General features: G+C 52.6%; 5 protein-coding genes across 5 annotated transcripts; all 5 read left to right on the top strand.

Annotated features, from left to right (window-relative positions):
• Positions 1 to 6,035: 6,035 nt before the first annotated feature.
• Positions 6,036 to 9,113, top strand: P170DRAFT_444054 (uncharacterized protein; the record flags this gene model as incomplete). The annotated part of the gene is made up of 3 exons (XM_024850603.1): positions 6,036 to 7,000; positions 7,088 to 7,997; positions 8,079 to 9,113. 3 exons carry the CDS (start codon positions 6,036 to 6,038, stop codon positions 9,111 to 9,113), a joined length of 2,910 nt encoding a protein of 969 aa, XP_024707249.1.
• Positions 9,114 to 9,689: 576 nt separating this feature from the next.
• On the top strand, positions 9,690 to 12,580 carry P170DRAFT_401702 (J domain-containing protein). Its single transcript, XM_024846385.1, has 4 exons — positions 9,690 to 10,423; positions 10,497 to 10,847; positions 10,906 to 12,240; positions 12,301 to 12,580. The coding sequence occupies exons 1-4, from the start codon at positions 9,869 to 9,871 to the stop codon at positions 12,442 to 12,444; spliced, it is 2,385 nt and encodes a 794-aa protein (XP_024707248.1). The 5' UTR covers positions 9,690 to 9,868; the 3' UTR covers positions 12,445 to 12,580.
• A 210-nt stretch (positions 12,581 to 12,790) lies between these two features.
• On the top strand, positions 12,791 to 15,062 carry P170DRAFT_506860 (SKIP/SNW domain-containing protein). Its single transcript, XM_024854417.1, has 3 exons — positions 12,791 to 12,978; positions 13,062 to 14,501; positions 14,584 to 15,062. Exons 1-3 carry the CDS (start codon positions 12,832 to 12,834, stop codon positions 14,740 to 14,742), a joined length of 1,746 nt encoding a protein of 581 aa, XP_024707247.1. The 5' UTR covers positions 12,791 to 12,831; the 3' UTR covers positions 14,743 to 15,062.
• A 206-nt stretch (positions 15,063 to 15,268) lies between these two features.
• On the top strand, positions 15,269 to 16,421 carry P170DRAFT_377315 (uncharacterized protein). The gene has a single exon (XM_024845397.1). The coding sequence runs from the start codon at positions 15,697 to 15,699 to the stop codon at positions 15,928 to 15,930; it is 234 nt and encodes a 77-aa protein (XP_024707246.1). The 5' UTR covers positions 15,269 to 15,696; the 3' UTR covers positions 15,931 to 16,421.
• P170DRAFT_444051 (ACT domain-containing protein) lies at positions 16,377 to 17,934 on the top strand (the record flags this gene model as incomplete). The annotated part of the gene is made up of 3 exons (XM_024850602.1): positions 16,377 to 16,421; positions 16,502 to 16,893; positions 16,950 to 17,934. 3 exons carry the CDS (start codon positions 16,377 to 16,379, stop codon positions 17,932 to 17,934), a joined length of 1,422 nt encoding a protein of 473 aa, XP_024707245.1.
• Positions 17,935 to 18,570: the final 636 nt, after the last annotated feature.

Genomic DNA, 18,570 nt, shown 5'->3' with positions numbered 1-18,570 from the left:
CTACTGCTCGTACTCCAGCAGCGGAACGAACCGACTAGGCACGGTAGTCTGTTGCCCTCCGTTCTCCGTCTAGTTCTACACATCATCCTCCGGCGTCCATCCTCCCAGATCCTACACTGCCCAGCCCGTAGACAAGGTTAGGTATCGCCACCGCGACTGCGGCATGCTGTCTGCACCTGCTGGAAGGAGTAAAGTCCCACGTACCTTTGGTCCGAGAGGAGGGGCGCCGGCCGGCGGCGCAGCTGGGCGATCTTCTCTGTGCCTCCGGAGTACGTACATGCGAAGTAGATTACTCCCACATCCGTCGTAAGTGGTTCATCCCGGCCCTTCACGAGTGACGACGTGCGAAAAGTACTCCGTCGTGACTCTGTCGCCGTGGCTCAATGGGGTCGCATCTAGTCCACTAGCAGCGGCGGCGTATGAGCGTCTTCCTGTACCTTGAGCTAGCCCAGCTAGCTAGCTGTTAGTTCCCTCTGTCGGAGCAGTACCCGGAGTAGGTACAGCAGGTAGTAAACCGTAGTGGTGACTGGTGACTGGTGACCAAACTAGCTCCTCCAGGTAACTGGTAGGATTTTTTTTTTTTTTTTTTTTTTTTGCTCAAGGTTGCAGCCCGGAGTACATGCTTAGGTTCGGCCGGATCCTCCAGCCGCCACACTGGAGACCAAACTCTAGTTCTGTTATGTTATGTTATCGATCGGACCACCCTCGATATCCATCAGGATTCAGGGAACTACGGTACGGAGTGCGGTACCCTAACCCTATGGAGTTACCACTACCGGCTGGAAGTGCAGAGCGCGGTGGAACCTGGAATTGGGACGGAGGGAGTCCCTCTTATTTATGGAGTCCCGGAGCCAGTCGAGAGCGGTACGGATTCCGCAGTGGATTTTTGGGATCGTAACCTCGTCAGTAGGAAGAGAGCCAATGCCGTGGGAGGGGTTTTTGAGCAGAGTCGGGTCATTTGCGCCCCCTCTTGGATTCTCTTCTTTTGATTTTTCTTTTTCGCGTCGGTATTTGTTCGGGAAAATTAATCAGATCTCAGGTTAATCGCGCCAATGAGGGCCGCGACAAATGGGCGGAATTTGGGTCTTTGAGTTTGGTTTGATTTCGGCAGATGGAGAGGGACAGATCCATCGGGCTTTTCTTTTTCTTTTGTTCACTTGTTTGCTCTCCGTACAGTTAATTAATTGCATTGTGTGCTCCGGAGGACACTGCATCATGCTTTGTATTTTTATTTTATTTTATTTTTTCCCTCTCGCGTCGCTTTCGGCTTTTTATTACTATATAGTCTCTCTTTTTAATTTATCACTCGGCTGGTACCTGCGGTTCACTACTGCCGACTCCTGATAGCGTTATTTAAAAAACTCAACGTCCAATTGGTGTTGAAGGGTGTGAGATCGTATGATTTGTTTCCCCATACATTCATTTGAAGCCCATGGCTAGCCATCGCTAGAAGGTATAATATATTACTCCTCCAGGATCGTCTTCTCCAGGGGGCAGGGGAGGGGGGAAAAAGGAGAGGCCAGATCTCTGTTCACAGGATTAGGTAGCCTCACTAACTATCCCCCGTTACTGCCACCTGGTCGAATCCCAAACATGATGCGGAATTCCCGAGAATGACGATGCCTGACTTGACGGCCGGCTTGCAGATCGGATCGCCATGCTTGAGACAAAACCGAGGTTGGAGTGACGACAACCGGGCGTGGATCGGGGGCGCCCGTTAAAGCAAAAAGAAAAAATTAAAAAAAAAGGCCAAACTTTGGAGGTAAAAATAAAATGAAAATAAAAAATCAAGGGACGAGAGTATCGTGGGACTAAGCCCGAATCGTTAGTGATGCTCTTATTCGAGTTCGTTCTTGCAGCCGACATGGGACCCTCTCTGGGTTTTCACGTACGGCGTAGTTTTGATTTCATGTGGTTTTTGTACGGAGTATTTCTGATTCTGAATTGAGAATTCCTTATTAGTTTATTGCCTGGAGATTTGTCGGATGCCCACTTCCCTAGCCCGAAGAACCCCGCGAATGACAAGTCCACGATCCTCGATGGAGTCCTGCTTCCTCAAGGATTGAAGGAACCCCGTGAAGCTGTCGTCGTTTGGCAAGACCCAACTCCCTACGGAGTACGCAGTAGGTAGTCTAAGGTAGTGATTCACCCCCTTTCGCCGTCCTCCGCCAGGTCGACTCCGTCACGACCTCCCGCCAACGGTTAAGCAGCCGATAGTCTACGGATCCAGCTACGTAAACCATGCCAAATCGTCCAGAAGGAGAGGAAACTTGGGTATGGTGCCGGGCACGGAGGTCGGACAAGGGGCGCGGGTCCTAGTCCATAGGAAATCGGTTCCTCTGTGAAGACCAACGGGGAGGGGCGCGATGTCGACTTTTTTTCGGAAAATTTCTCTACTTAGTTGATTCAGGAATGAGGCATGATGGAATGATAAGCCCCCGGCGATTCAGTATTGGGATTTTGTGGGCAGGGAATTGTGGTTCTTGACCCTTTTTTTTTTTTTTTTTTTACTCTCAATTTTTTTTGCCCCTCTCCGACTCTCGTTTCATTCACAGTTGCGACGTTGATTATCCTTACGCTCCAGAGATTTGGGTCCGAGTTCGTGGAGGCTTTTTTCGTCGGCCGAAGGAATTCCCTGCGTTCGGTTGTTGTTCGATGTACCTTTTTTTATTTTATTTTATTTATTATTTTCTTCATGGTTCTCGGGAGTGGGAGTCGGTTGAATTCACCATGCTTGCATTATTCCATCGGGGCCGAAACAACGATAGGCGTTATTTTCTGTTGGAGTTTAAAAAAAGAAACAAAGAGAGACAAAAAAAAAAAAAGTCCCGAATCCCCTAGGATGATCAAACACACCCTAGACAACACGGAGTCCCGTCTAGAATAGATTCAGGGATAGATGAAAGGGAAAGAGGAGACACGGAGACGGGCTGGACAGACCTTCATGCATTGAAACAAGGTTATTTTCAACTGCCGTCCCGAGGATATCCTGTTCCCTCGAAATAAAGGACCAGAGGGCCTGGCGATGCCGTGTCTTAAATTATTCGTCGATTATGCCGCTTCGGGTTTCATTGTTTGCGTTATGGAGATGCACTGGATCGTTCCGAACACTCTCCGTACTCCGTAGCATATCGCGGCGGGGCATGCGTTGAAAGTTAACTTGATTGATTTTTGCAATCGATGGGATGTATTATCTTGGATACAGATACAGATACAGCATACAGACTACAGGGTACTGCGTAGATTAGTAGATTAATTAGTATGAGAGAGAGGGAAAAAAAAAAAAAAAAAAAGGCTGCGCAGTCCGGCATGGAGCACCAGGCATCCACAAAGAAAGGAAACGACTCCATCCATTGCATGATGAATGATCATCGTGACGATTCAGCTGGTGGTCTCAATTCCGGATTAGGATGCTGAAGGATTCCTGTTTTCTTTTTTTTTCTTTTTTTTTCCCTTTCGTTTTTCCTTTTTTTTCATGTATCCTGCATCCAATGTCTGCCCGCATACCCTCCTGACTCTGGCCGGGGAAGCCTTTTCACGTCTGTATGACCGAGCACTGACCTCGTGGCGTTCCTGTCCTTCGTGTCGTTTCGCAAATCGCCTCAATCTGTGCACCGTGGTCATCTCGGGAATCCCTCGACCCTCTCGACTAGTTGGCTAGTCATGTCGAGACCAGAGGATGGTCCCGGTTCCCAGCCATGAACCCAATCCACTCCCCGGGGGACCGTTAATACTAGGACGGATCGAGGTGGATTGACAGAACCAGAGGAGAAGCACTAAAATCGTCAACCCTATGGAGTTCCAGCCGGGCCAGAATATGATAATAATTTATTTTTTTTTTTTAAAAAAAATCTTTTTCTTTTTTTTATTTATTTTATCTAGTTTATTTTCTTTTCTGGGTAATGTTTAATTAATGGTCTGGTTAAGCTGTTGTCCTCCGTCGTCCGACCCAGGGTTTTAGAAAATAATTTCCAATTATCCTTTCGATTTTATATGATCGTCTTATTTATTATCTTTTATTTTCTTATTTTCTTATTTTTTTTTCATTATTATATTATTTTATTATAGTTTTATTTCTTTCCAGAGGTACGGACTCCAGAGCTGTCGCTGGGGACCGTATCGTAAGGAAGAAAAGAATAATCAATCACCGCATTGTTTCCCCCTCTTTCTGCTCTTCTTCTTCCTTCTTTCTCCCTTCTTCCTTGCCCCTGCTCTTGTTTCGATTTTTACTTTTTTCTTGTTCGATCCCTTTGTCGGAACATCCTGGTTGGCTGCCGGGTTCCTTCTCCTTTCATTCCCTCCGTCACTCTTACTCTTATACCGACTTCGTACGCCTGCCTGACCTTACCTACCTGACCTCCTACACACCACCCCAGTTCAGTCCTTTTCTTTTTTACGTCCTCTCTTTCATCCGATCCTATCCTGTTCGGTCCTATCCTCTCCCTCTCACCGGGTTCCCCCCCTCTCACTAGCCTATCTACAGGGGGGCGTGGTCGAAAACAAGTACAGATACTACCCAGCGTCAAGGACACTTGGCTGGCAAATACACCAACGCCTCTAGTAGCAAATCACCGACCTTCTTTTCGCTGCCTCGTTCCATCTGGGCTTTGCCGCGGGTCCGCTATCACTCCCAGGGTCCATTCTTTCTGGCTGTTAGTGCCAGTCTTCCCTCCAACCAACCACATAGTCTCGGGGTACGTATGGGCGGTTCCTGAGCGTTCATCTCGTTCGTCCGGTCTCTCGCGAAGGTGTCCGTAATAGGGACATCTGTCTCTTGATTTTCTTTTTCTTTTTTCAACCCCCTTGTCCTTCTATATTAAGGGCCAAAAAAAAGGGAAAGGTCGAAAAAAAATAAGACCAGAGGCTAAAGAGAAAAAAGAAAAAAAGAAAAGAAAAAAAGGACAGAGAACAAAGAAAAGCAACGCAACCCACACTGCTGTCTTTCATTCGCCCATTGTCCTACCCGGAAGCCGGAGTCTCATCTGTCGTCGACAAACGGCCTTGCCTGCTTTTTCTCTTACCTGGTCACGTTCGTTCCACGGCCTTTCTGGGGTCCTGTCACCATCTGCAGTGAGAACGACGCTATTTCCCATCCTCCCTTTGTTCAGGAGACTGTCATTTCCACTCCCCTCCCCCCCTGGCTTACGATATCCGGCTTAAGGCGTAACCCTACTTGCCCTTGGTCTGCCTTGACAGTCTCAGTACCGTCCCCGCTGGATCATTGTTGGATGCTCGGGACGATCAACTGGGATCCTGCAGCAATCCTGGCATGGAGTGCTCGTTCCGGAAAGACTGTGTTTCAGGGCCGTTTGCACCATGATTGTGGTCTATTAGTTGCATCCGTTGCCTTCCCGTTGTTCTTCGATCCGTGAGTATATGGGAATAGTCCAGTGAGCCCGCACGCCGCGGATTTGATCGCCTTGTGACAGAAAATTACCCTTTTTCTTGTCTCCATTCTGCAGACTTAGCCTTTTTTTTTTTTGTTTTTTGTTTTTTTTTTTACCCTTCCCTTCCCTTGGGGTACTTTTACCTACCGCTCCGACTCGGTTGTTCGGTTTGTCTTTGAAGTCAGAGCGGCAAACCAAGGTTTGGGTATAGAGATATCCCCAAACCCTAATTTCGATTGCCTTGAACACCACCCGCCCATAATTTTTTATTACTCTTGTGTTTTTTCTTTTTCTTTTTCTTGTGTGTTTTGTTTTATTGAACTGCATTCGTGTTGCTCAACCGTGCTGTGATTCAAAGTCTCGGGCAACGGCATACATAAAAAGGAGGTGTGTTGCATTCCAGTTCGTTCATTCATTTCGCTTGCAAAGGAGTGTCGGTTGCTAAAGCAGAAATTGCCTTGTCATTCTTATCAGATCGCATTTGATTTCGTCACCGTTGGGATTCTGGACGCCATTCTATTCCTTGGTGGACTCTCCACAACCCCTCCCGCATCCCCAGAGACCTTCGCCCTGTTATGTTGCTGGCTACAGGACGTTGAAAAAACGACCAAACAACCACCACATTTTGTTTATCCTACGGCGCCAACCATGTCGACCTACTACGTGGGACCCTTCGGGCGTATGTTACCTGTGACCGATGGTCCTTCTTCGGAGCGAGAGCCTGATCGTCCGGCTAACTTGCCAGTTCCTGGAACTCATCCATACCAGCTCCCGCCACCTCGTGCTTCAGCGCCTTTGCAGTTTGGAACGGACCCTTTCCTGCACCAGCGGACCCAGGGAGAGAGGACCGATCTTGGAGGACCCTTATCCGGCCGTTCGCAGGCCCCCAGCCATCAGCCTGCAACCGAGCAGCTGCCGTCAGTCAGCCAGTTGTTGACCCCGACGGCCCAAGACAGTCGGCCATCGTCTCCTTATCACCCCAGCGCTTTTGGAATCTACACACCCCCTAATGGTCCCGCGGAACATTCTCAACCATACCGACACCATGAGCCTGGCCCCGTCCTGACGCCGACGCCGCGCAACGGAATCCTCGAGCATCAACTCCATTCGGATCCCATCCATCAACGGCATCCCGGTTCGTTGCCTCCGCTCTCTCGTTTATCTCCCCACAATCTGGGGCGCGAGGCCTCGGTGAATCCGCCCAGCCAGGTCAACTCGCCCGTTCCTTCGTTTCCGCAGGGGCTATTTCATCCGCATGGATTCAGACCTCCCGAGAGGGAATCTGACGACGGCGGACTCCCAGAATCCCCGGACGCGCGAGGTTTGGCCGAGAACAAAAGCCCTACTTCCAATGTTCGTTCGCATGTGGTCGATGAGAGGTACGTCGACGGGGAGGGCCTGTGTTACATATACGCAGACGGCACTCGGTGCCCCAAGATCATTGACGGAGTCCCCGTGAATGCCAACTGGGGCATTACGAAGGCCGGAAAGCCGCGAAAGCGACTAGCCCAGGCCTGTTTGACTTGCCGAGAGAAGAAGATCAAGTGCCAGCCAAATCTGCCGAAATGCGACCAGTGCCAGAAATCCGGCAGAGAGTGCAGGTTCGAGAGTGCGTAAGTATTCCTGACGGGGGTGGAAACAAATTTCTATTTGCTGCTCTGGCTGGCCCCAGAATTTGATTTTCTCTAACGTTTGTCTAGACCTCGCGGTCATCGTGCGGCGACGAAGCATTCCCAACCGATGGGACGATACGAAGGACGGGACAGCTTCTCCGCCGGAAGCCACAACTTTTCCGGCTCCTCTCATTCCCTGTATTCCATGGTCCGGGCCTCAGGAAGCTCGACTTCGCTGCCGAGGACCAGTTCTCAGTCTCCTATATCCGACGGCTCGATGCTTACTCCTTCCGCGGTGGATAGCACTCACGACGGTGCGATGGACTACGAACATTACAGATTGAGAGGTCCGGGATCGAGTCGAATCTCTGCAGGCGCCGAGGACCTGCCGAAACGTGTGGATGGTCAAGTGTCTCCTGATTATTCCGACATTCTCACGGGGTTGAAAGATCTGGATCCGCAGGACCCTATCGCCTGTGACTGGCGAGTTGATCCATACGAACTGGACCCTGAGCTCACGATGCATTACGTCGAAACCTATTTCACGTATGTGAATGATCGGATGTACTACATGTTCCCACGACGTCGATTTCTTCTCTGGCTTCGGTCGAGCCAACCGAAATCACTGGATGACCATATGCTCCTTTACTCAATGATGACACTGGGATCAGTGTTCTCCGAGCGCCCGGACAGGGTGATAGCTTTGAAGAGATACTCTCGCACGGCTCGATATGCCGTGGAACACAGCAGACACAGTCTCACCCTGCAGCTTGCTCAAAGTCGCATCATCATGAGTCTTTGGTATTATGCCATCGGCGCTCTTGTGAAGTCATGGGATGCTGTTGGGGCTGCCGTGCGGACAGTGAGCGGACTACGATACAATGTCGAGCTGGGCGGCGTTATTGTGGACCAAAGCCGAGAATGCGAATATGGTTTACATCCCCAGGCGTTGATCGAATGCCGACGTCGCACATTCTGGGTTGCTTTTCTGATGGACGTGAGTGTTTTCTTCTTCTTGCGTATTTTGGTGCTTTGTACCTGCAAAATGAACTTAACTAACTGTGCTTCCTCAAACCAGCGTCTCTCGTGTTTCTATACCCCGTCGACCACCCTCATTTCCTCCCAAACCGCCTACCTCCGACTACCTTGCCGCGAAGAGGTCTACGAAGCCCAACAATACACTACCGTTCCTTATTTCCAGAGCTTTTTGAACCAGCTTCCCGTATCCTTGGAAGACGAGCTTTCCGGATTGAGTGCGATGGCACTCCTGATAGACATTTTGTCATTATGGGGAGAGGTTTCAGACCACGTCTTTCGATTGTCGTTGATTCCGGCCGAGGCTTATGGCAGGCTCTTCGAGGAATTTCACTCGAATGTTGTTCGCCGGTCGGACGAGTGGGCTGCCAGGCTACCGGACCATTTGACATTCACGGCCGTCAACATGGAACGCAGTATTCGATCCAAGAAGGCGGATTCTTTCATCTCCATCCACCTTTTATACCATGCAACCTTAATGAAACTGAATCGACACGCGCGGTTCCAGAATCTTCCGGATGGGCTGGTGGACCGGTACATCCACGCCACCAGAAACCACGCAGCGGAGATCTTGCGCATCTCAGTTGCTCTCATGCGATATGCCGCCGATTATGAGACTTCCCGGTCGGCCATGGAGCCCAATATCTCCAAGGGAACTCTACTCAATCCCTTTTTGGGCTATGTGATTTTGTCCGCGATCGACGTGCTTAGCGCCGGCGGATTGATCGTGGATCTCCCTGAATGCATCCGCCTCATCGGGGGTGGACTCGAGGTGATGCGCGAGCTGAGTCGCTTCTGGGCCAGCACCGTGCCGCTAGTGAGTTTGATCGAGACACGACTCAATGCGATGACCGAAGTGCCTTACCCGCAACTCGAGTTGGCCGGCAAGATCGCCTTCCTCACGAGGAGTCATTCGCTGGATAGCCAGGTCCGCAGTAGCGTCCAAAAACAGGAGTCGGCGACGAATGAAGACCTCCTGTATGAAGAAATGCCGCGTGAGCGGCTGTTCGTTGCTCTGGGAGTCGGAAGCGTTCCATTCTCGGAGGACAACATCCTCTGGATGAAAGATACCAGCTGAGAGCCATCATTGTTACTGTTTGCTCTCTATTTCTATTTTGTGATTTGTCTATTTTAGCGATGTTGATGCCGTGTACCAAAAACGAGGCTATTATTGTCGGCTCTAGTAATGTATACCCGGTGGTTCTCTTTTCACTTGTCTATGGTGGTGAGCCTCTATGAGTTTTGTTCTAACTGTCTATATTCATCGACGCATTGCGGCCTGTATTATATGTTATTGCCTGAAGGGCAAAGATGGAAATGTACATCATGTGTATCCTGGAGTTGGTGATGTCTATGAGCATTAGATGAACAGACTGTGCTGAGCACGCGTTGAACTGGAGAATGATCCCCTGAGTAGAGCCAATCACTTCGTCAGGTAGTAACGATACTGTACTGCGATGCATAGGTACCTAATTATGCTTCAATTAAGAATTTATCAAGATCATCAATTATCAAGTGCATGATAGTCCGTCTGTTAAGGCCGATACTTCCACGGGCGCTAAAGCCGGTATTGCCGACGTCATCGGCGTGACCGGCGAAAAAGAAAGAAAACAGAAAGAAAAAAAAGAATCACCTTTCGGCTTGTTCATCCCCCCGTCGATGCAGGCTCCCCTCCGGAGAAATCACCAAGAGAGGAATTATGGCCTGTTGCATCCCCGGATGAATTTCTGAATCCACTTGTCTCGTGTTTCTTTTTCTTTTTGTTCTCGAACCTCTTGAGGATCGTCTCCTTCGGCCGGTGAACATCTCAAATACGACCGGCAAACTGCAGGGATGTCGCAAACAGACAGCAGCAACGACTTCATCGCCGGCGCCCCTGCCGACCCTGCCGACAGACAAAACCTCCCCAATGAGAACGGCAGCGCAGATGGACTCGAGTACGACGATACCAACGCCCCCGACGGATCTGCCTACTCCCTCCTCATGGACTATCCCGACGAACCCGACTACTACGCGCTGCTGGGCCTCTCGCGCACGCCCGCGCCCTCAGAGTCGGAGATCCGGTCCGCCTTCCGTTCCCGCACCCTCAGCTTCCACCCGGACCATCAGCCCACGCAGTTGCAGGATGCGGCGGCCCGGCATTTCGATCAGTTGCGCGTGGCGTCCGAGACGCTGCTGGATCCGCACAAACGCACCGTCTATGACCTGTTGGGCGCGGAGGGCGTGAGGCGCGAGTGGGCGCTCCGAGGTGCTATGGGGAAGTTTGGAGAGGCCCGGAAGCAGCAGGTCGGCGTGCGGGCGATGAGTGCCGCGGAGTTTCGGGCGTGGTTTCTGGAGACGATGAAGAGGAGGGAGAGGCGTGCCGTGGAGGGCATGGTTAGCAGTCGGGTATGTTTTTTTTCTCTCTCTTTGCTTTTCTGAGGGTGTGAATGGATTTGGCTGACTGCTGTACTGGGGATAGGGCGCGTTGACGCTAGGCATTGATGCCTCTTCTATGATTACCCTCGACGAGGAGGAGGAAATCGCCTATTTCGCCTTGGAGACTCCGCGCATCGCCAACTTCGACCTGAAGTATTCGTTCAAGGCGCCCTTTCCGTCGCCGCGCGTTTTGCTCGGGGACGGGGAGAGGGACGACGATGACGAGAAGGAACTTCCCTCTGAGGATGGAGGAGCTGCGACGCAAGGCGGCCAGTCGCCGTATGAATCGGGTGGTTTGGATATGATGATCCATACTGGTATCGCGGGCCAGCTCCAGCCCGTTTCGCGCAAGTATACCCTCACCATGGAGGATGACTCCGAGGAGGTTCACGAGGTAGGACAAGCAAACGGCACTTTAATCTCTCGCAAATATGCTGACGATTTGTGTGTAGGTTGCCGAACCTCCGATTCTCGCTGCGCGAGACTTGATCCTGGGTGCAAGTGTATCTCGTGTCTTTGGAGACTTCGCGGGCTCCAAGGGCATTCTCGGTTGGAAACCCTTTTCGTTCTTCAGTTACTCGGGAGTCTCAGCGACTGCGATGCTTTTGCCGGTCCCCTCGATCGAGACGAAGTTGGTCAAGGCCGTCCAGCCAATTCCAGGCACGAAGCCGTTCCGGGTGAACTTGAGCACCACGTTACTGCACTCCGTTTTCAGGTGTCCACCTATAGTGGGAGTGCAGGTTGTCAGGGAGATTGGCGACGGGAAGCACAGCTTCTGTAACTGGTCAAGTGGCATCGTTCCCTGGCCGGAGACATTGAAGGTCCTGCTGGCTCCGTTCGGCAATTTCGACATGGACGTGCAAACAGCACTGTTCCCCGGAAACCCGGGAAGCCATTTCGAGTTCGGCTTCATGAGCCCTCCGAAATCGCCGCTGAACGCCGCCACTCTCGACGATGACGATGCGGACGTCGAGGAGGAAGACGAAGACGAGGAGCACACGATGATGCGCAAGAAGCAGACCGCAGCGGACAAGGCCGCTGAATCCTGGCAAGCAGCCGTCACGGCCAATCCTATGACCACTGGCCTGGTATTCAATTACGCGCGCAACATCTTTTCCGGGAAGCCGGCGAATGAAGTCGCGCGGTCGGAATGGAGCTCCGAAAATCACTATGCCGTGCCCGCGGCGGACGAGCCGAAGGCGGTTCGTCTGGAGGTCCAAGCCACCGTCGGCGTTGACCTGTCCGTTGGCTGGAACATCGAGGGCACGCGAAAGGTCGGGGATCTGACTCGCATGGGATTAGGAGTTGGCTTGCAAGGAAACCACGGCTTGGCCTTGACGGTCTCATGGGGTCGATTGGGCCAGAGAATCCGGCTTCCTATCACCCTTGTGCCTCTGGAGTCAGTCAACATGGATCTCGCCGCAATGATGGTCCTTCTGCCCTTCGCGTCGTACTGCGCCTGGGAATTCGGGTTCATTCGTCCTCGGGACCGCAAGAACCGTCGACGGCTGATTGCGCGGCGGCAGAAGCAGTTGAAGAAGTCGATCCCCAAGAAGAGGGACGAGAGTGCGCAGGCCATCGCCCTGATGACGGAGCAGGTACTCAGACGACAGGCGAGAGAGGCGAACCAGAACGGTCTGGTCATCACCAAGGCTGAATATGGCCTTGATTCGTCGAAGAAGGATCGTAGCAAACGTTTAAGCGGCTACGAGGTTGCCGATGTCACCATCCCCGTGGCTGCATTGGTCGATCGCGGTCAGCTGGTGATCCCCAAGAACACGACCAGGGTCAGTAGAACATCTATATCCCTTGGTACTCGCTTTGAATTCATGCTAACTCGAACCCAGTTCCATATACTCGGGTTCCACGATCCCGCACCCCTGTTGCCCAAGACGCTGAAGATCTGGTATACCTATCATGGCAAGGACCACTACGTGGAGGCGAATGATGCCGAGGGCATAGCCTGCCCCATGAGGACTCATTTGCTTTGATTGTGTTTTTTATATAGTATTTTGGATTTTTTGGTGATCTTTTGCTTTTGTATACCAATTAGATACTCCATTCCGCTCTTGTTCTTTGGCATTTGTATAAATATTTGCATATCACCAATATTGGCTACGATGGTCTGAATACCATGTTTCTGTATAATCCTGCACTGCTACAATAATAACAATGATAATGATAATAATATCAATATGTGAACAATCCATGATGATGGCATACTGCAGCAGCGGCCCCTGATTGGCCGACCGCGGGCTACGGCGGACCGCAGCGCCACCCGCGCAAGAAAAAGCATCGGCTTGACTTCACTCGGCCTCTTTTCTGCTCTGCCATCTCCCCAGTCTTCCCCCCATCCCACCTGTTTCTCACCCTCGACAATGACGTCCATTGCAGAGGGGCTTTTCAAATCACTGCCGAAGCCGAAATACACCGGCGAGGATGAGGAGTTGCCGCAACACGCGCAGCCCCGTGGTCCGCGGGTCGTGGGCCCCGACCAGATTGATGAGTCTCAGATTGTGCTAAGGGTACGTTTCTCCCCCTCCTCAGTCCATTTTCTATCTATATCGCTCCGACGGGATAATATCTAATGGAACGTGTTCGATAATAGAAAACCGGCCCTCCCCCATATGGCAACCGTACCGGCTGGCGCCCCCGGGCCGCTGAAGACTTTGGAGATGGCGGCGCGTTCCCCGAGATCTTGGTCGCTCAGTATCCGCTCGACATGGGACGAAAGGGCACATCGTCGAGCTCGAACGCCCTCACCGTGCAGGTCGACGCCGAAGGAAAGGTCAAGTACGATGCGATCGCGCGCCGCGGCCACGGCGACAACCGTATCGTCCACGCCTCCTTCAAGGATCTAATCCCGCTGCGGCAGCGGGTGGACATGGGCGAGGTCTCGCTGGACCGGCCGTCGGAGGAGGACGTGGCGGCACAGATGGAGAAGACGAAGAACGCCCTGGCCAGTCTGGTGGACGGCGCTGTGGCGGCTCAGAAGCCCAAGAACGTCAAGGGCGGGCAGCGCGCCGAGCCCACGTTCGTGCGCTACACCCCCGCCAACCAGATGGGCGATACCGACCGGAAGAACGACCGCATCATGAAGATCGTCGACCGCCAGCATGATCCCATGGAGCCGCCCAAGTTCAAGCACAAGAAGATCCCCCGTGGCCCGCCCTCGCCGCCTCCGCCCGTCATGCATTCGCCGCCGCGGAAACTCACGGCCGAGGACCAGGAGGCCTGGAAGATCCCGCCGCCCGTGTCGAACTGGAAGAACCCCAAGGGTTACACGGTGCCGCTGGATAAGCGTCTGGCCGCCGACGGCCGTGGTCTACAGGATGTGACGATCAACGACAAGTTCGCCCAGTTTGCCGAGGCCCTGTTTACGGCGGACCGACATGCCCGCGAGGAGGTCCGGCTACGTGCGCAGATGCAGCAGAAGCTGGCAGAGAAGGAGAAGGCCCAGAAGGAAGATCACTTGCGGGCGCTTGCTCAGAAGGCTCGTGCCGAGCGCGCCGGCAGCAGTCGTCAGGACTCGCGTGCCGAATCTCGCTCGCGCTCGCGCTCCCGCAGCGGCAGTCGCAGCCCGGCGTATTCCTCTCGGTCGGGATCGCCTAGCGAGGACGAGGGTGCCGCCCGGGCACGAGAGCAGATGCGTCGCGAGCGACGACAGGATGCCGAGCGACAGCTGCGCCAGTCGCGCATGGGCACGGAGCGACGCATCCAGACGATGGCGCGGGAGCAGAACCGGGACATCTCCGAGAAGGTGGCGCTTGGACTGGCCAAGCCGACGCAGTCGTCGGAGACCATGTACGACTCGCGTCTGTTCAACCAGACCAGCGGCATGGACACGGGATTCAACGAAGATAACCCTTACGACAAGCCTCTTTTCGCGGCGCAGGACGCCATCAACAGCATCTACCGACCGCGGGCCCAGGTGGACGCCGACGACGACGAGGGCGGCGAGGGCGAAATGAGCAAGATCCAGAAGTCCGGCCGATTCGAGGTGCTTGGAAAGGCCAAGGAAGGATTCCGAGGCGCGGCGGATGCCGAGGTGCGTTCTTTTTCTTTTTCTTTTCTGCGTGATTGCATGACACGGCACTTGCAGGACCAAATGGCTAACCGATTACGAGCAGGAGCGTCAGGGCCCTGTCCAATTCGAAAAGGACACGACCGACCCGTTCGGAATCGACAGCATGATCGCCGATGTCACGGCCGGCGCTGGCCAGAAGCGCTACGGCATTCAGGAGGCAGAGGACCGGGGGTCGAAACGCGCCCGAGTGGACGACGACTAAATCGAACGATTGCTTTCTTTTTCGTATTTGCTCTACGTGGATCTGTCTATTGGGATGGTTTTTGGTGCCATGCATTGCGGGCGTTTGTGTATGTATTTTCCTTTTCTTTGATTTGTGTCTTTGCCCCCACGGACTGTCCGGCAGATATCCCTGGGTTTGGAGGGATGCTTTTCCCATTTATTTCCATATATTAGGTCCTCTGGTTTTCAAGGGGGACAGATGTAACCATAAAGATATTCAGACGTGGATCCCCGGGGTCACAATCTGATAAACAGGTGGATAGTCAGGAATGCAAACTGCAGAAGATGAATGAACCGGATTTCCTTATCTCCAGAATGTAGATCGCCCGGCGAACCCTCGGATGTCGATCATCCGGGGAGATGCTGGATTCCATGCATTGGGTGGTTGGAATTGAATGAATCCAAGAGAAAGGGAGGTCACGAATGCTGCCATAATCACCGCATCATCGCCATCTCCTCTTTTCCCTCGTCCCATCCTCTTTTTTCTCCACCTCCCTCGCCTCTCGTACTTCCATCCCACTAGTGTCTTGTCTTCGGTCTGTGCGTCGGTTTCTACTTCACACTCCGACTGGCTGCTCTACAACTGCCAGACTCCATTTCCTGGACTTTTGAAGGGGGTGCGCCATGCAGCGTGCCTGGGTGTGACCGACTGTGCCTGACAACATCTCAAGGTACACGGCATCCGACTGCGGGGAAAGAAAGAAAGAAAAAAAAAAAAAAAGGACAGCAAGAGATTGCAGACATTCCAACGTCATTATCATCGACATTCTGGCTCCTCTCATTGGACATGCCCGCGAGTATCAGTCTGGCAGGGCCAGCCGGTAGCAGCGCCTAGCGCGGGCGATCCAGAGTCTGTCAATTGATAAGGTCGGTGGAGACGTCGGAGTTTAGGTAATTCTGTGAGTGATTGATTGATTGGATTTGATTCTCGTCGATGCGTTGGTTGGAGAGCGATAGACATGGCATGGCAGACTCTGAGCCATGTAAGGAGGTGGTGTCTGTCAAGCTTTTCTGTCTTTTAATTAATTTGTTGGGAAGTGGATGGTTTCTGTTTCTTTATCTTCTCTTCCCTCTTTTTCTCGCGCTCCCTTCTTTGTCGTCGCGATTTCCTGACCCACGATTCTTAGATCGACTCAATCAGATCGCAGTTCCTAAAATCAATCGCTGAGTCACACCGGGACTTGGTCTAACTATCATTTGATTCTCTTTTTTGGTCACAGGCTTCCTCACGGTCATCTTTAGCTCTCTTGCGTGCTGGATCGACTTGGTATCATTTCCCCCGGCAATGGCGTAACGAAGGGCGGTCGATCATCTACTCCCCAGAGGCTTCGTCCCCCTTGTCAATCCACGACATGCAAAGACGGAAGAAATTCACCCTTTTTCGTTCCTCCGCTATACTTCATCCGAACTATATCCGGTGGTGAAGATCGTCACTGCTGCTTTTTATCCCTTGTTTGCTTTATCTCTCTGCTTTGACGAACTCGGCCGGTTGGCTACTACTTACTCTGTTTCAATATCAACTGAATCCCGCTCCCTGGGGAAGACTTTGGCTTGGTGGCTTGTAGGAGAGGTTGTTGGCTATATTCGTATCCTGCTCCGAGCGCTGTCAACGCCATGGATCAGTCGCTATCGCTTATTTCGGCTCAGGTCCAGTTCATGGTGAGTTGACTATCCCTTCCAGGGTTCTATTCAGCTGAATGTAATCGCCGGATAGGCATCACTAACAGGCGTGTTGATAGGACGACCGACTGGCCCTAGTCCATATCCCACTTGACCTATATCCGTACTTCTTGAACCCCATTCTCCAGGTCCTTTTCCACGAAGTGCCTCCGCTAGAAGAAGCTCATGGCGCACATGGGGACAACGGCCATTCGGATGCCTCACGACGAGCCCAGCCTGCGTTCTTGAACCTCTCGATCACGCCGGTCGAATGCTCCATCATGTGTCCGCGGCAGCTGGCGAACCAGTACTTTGCTCCGCTGGTCGAACGCTTCGTGAATACTAGTTCCTCCTCGCAGAGTCGCTTATCGATCAGCCAGGACGATTTCATTGCGATGCAGGTGTACGGCGAAGGGCTGGAGGCGGGCCAACGAGTGCTGGAGCTGACGAGTCCCCTGGCCATGGCAGGAATGTATGCAACGAGCCCTTCTGGAACTGGAAATGAACCGCTGCTGACCCTCTATGAAGCTCTATCTTTTTCATTTCCACCTACTTTGCCGATTACATCATAGTGCCCCTTCGCAGTAAGACACAGGTGATCAAGGCCTTGGAGAAGCGAGGCTTCCAATTCGAGATGTCGACCGAAGCATTCGTCAACAACAACCAGGCGCAGTTGAACAGCTGTTTCAGTCCCACGTCTTCACGCTCGTCAAGCAGTCTCGGCTCCCCGCCGGCGACGCCTCCACCCTCGTCACTCGATGAACTGCAGACGCGCACCTTTTCCTCGTTACGGAGGAACCACATCGTTCCCAGTGTGGACAAATCCCTGCGCTTGGTGCAATGCGCCGCCCACCACCCCTACAGCAGCGAAGAGAGCTCCATCTCCATCCTTCGAGAGGCACTCACCGTGGTACTGGTCGTGGACAAGCCGCGATTCCTCTCGTTGACCCTGACGGCCGCCGACCCTGCCGCATCTCTTCTCCTCGAAAAACGCCTTCTCCCCCGGTTCTCTCGCGACCCGACTTCCACCGGCGACTCCGACGAAGAAACCAGCCTTCTCCTCGGGTCGAAGGAAGAGATCCTCGTCCCCATCATGCTCGATCTGCGCAGCCTCCCCCTCGAAGCGACGGGCATTGTCTGCGGCGTCGCCGGACGACTAGCTGACGCCACGCGGCACGACGATTTCACCGACTCCTCCACCATCCTCTCGCAGTCGTTCAACGGCAGCTCGTCGATCGACAGCTCCATCAAGCACTTGCTCTCGTCCAGCCTCGGGTCCGGCGGGCCCGTCAAACCGCCCAGCCCTAGCTTCGGTCGCCGCAGTCAGCATGGATCGGTGAACCCGCCCACCCACCGTCTGCAACCGGACCTGGATGCTTCCATCGATGCCGTCGAGATCAGTTTCTTGAGCACGGCCCGCGCGGGGACGATCATTGTCGGCGAGCACGAGCTGAATCGGGCCGTCGATGCTTTGGAGGCGGAGAGTCATGGGTCCGAGATGGATGAGTCATAGCGATCTGACTGGGCTCTATTCTATTTCTTACGATGTATACGAAGATAGCATGATTGTGTTCGTGCCCTTTTTCCAGTAACATTTATTCTTGCTCTTCTTTTTTTTTTTTGGCGAGGTATGCATGGTGGGATATGTTGGCATAGCATGACAAAAAGTCTTGTTACATGGGAATCAGATACCATGGTCTTATTTTATTCATCTGTTTTTGTTGGCTTTTTTCATATTTGGTGATGGTTATATTTGGTGTTTGACCCAAGGAAAACGAAAGAAACCCCTTTTGAACGACTTGATTCGAAATATATTTCTTGGGCTGGACGAATCCTTACAGCGTGGAGCCTCTGGAGTGTACACTTTGGCGGTGGAGCCTCGGATTTGACCGGATTTTGATCGTCAGTTGGATTCCCCCGATGACATCGCACTTAATCCAAGGATTGGACGTTGGATCCACCTGCAGTACTTCAGATGGGATTGGAAGACGGTGTTCGGATTTAGGAGCGATTATCTCCCAGTGAAGGATTCGCATCCCAGTCCGATACCTGAGGTCATATCCCAGGCATAGAATATATGTACTGTCGCGAGGAATGTGTCCAGTTCTACAAACCGTGCATCTCATCCAGCGTATTACTACCTCTCCAT

Source organism: Aspergillus steynii (genome assembly GCF_002849105.1).
Source record: "Aspergillus steynii IBT 23096 chromosome Unknown P170scaffold_2, whole genome shotgun sequence".
NCBI lineage: Eukaryota > Fungi > Ascomycota > Eurotiomycetes > Eurotiales > Aspergillaceae > Aspergillus > Aspergillus steynii.
Note: the sequence above shows the minus strand (reverse complement) of the source record. Positions and strands in the feature narration are given on the sequence as shown.

What these genes read in the sequence shown, in the direction of transcription:
- P170DRAFT_401702 (XM_024846385.1), top strand. Translation starts at nt 9,869, where the DNA reads ATGTCGCAAACAGACAGCAGCAACGACTTCATCGCCGGCGCCCCTGCC. An exon ending in ACTCCGAGGAGGTTCACGAG is followed by an intron (nt 10,848 to 10,905) that starts GTAGGACAAGCA and finishes ATTTGTGTGTAG; the next exon opens with GTTGCCGAACCTCCGATTCT. An exon ending in TCCCCAAGAACACGACCAGG is followed by an intron (nt 12,241 to 12,300) that starts GTCAGTAGAACA and finishes ACTCGAACCCAG; the next exon opens with TTCCATATACTCGGGTTCCA.
- P170DRAFT_506860 (XM_024854417.1), top strand. Translation starts at nt 12,832, where the DNA reads ATGACGTCCATTGCAGAGGGGCTTTTCAAATCACTGCCGAAGCCGAAA. An exon ending in AGTCTCAGATTGTGCTAAGG is followed by an intron (nt 12,979 to 13,061) that starts GTACGTTTCTCC and finishes GTTCGATAATAG; the next exon opens with AAAACCGGCCCTCCCCCATA. An exon ending in GAGGCGCGGCGGATGCCGAG is followed by an intron (nt 14,502 to 14,583) that starts GTGCGTTCTTTT and finishes GATTACGAGCAG; the next exon opens with GAGCGTCAGGGCCCTGTCCA.
- P170DRAFT_377315 (XM_024845397.1), top strand. Translation starts at nt 15,697, where the DNA reads ATGCGTTGGTTGGAGAGCGATAGACATGGCATGGCAGACTCTGAGCCA.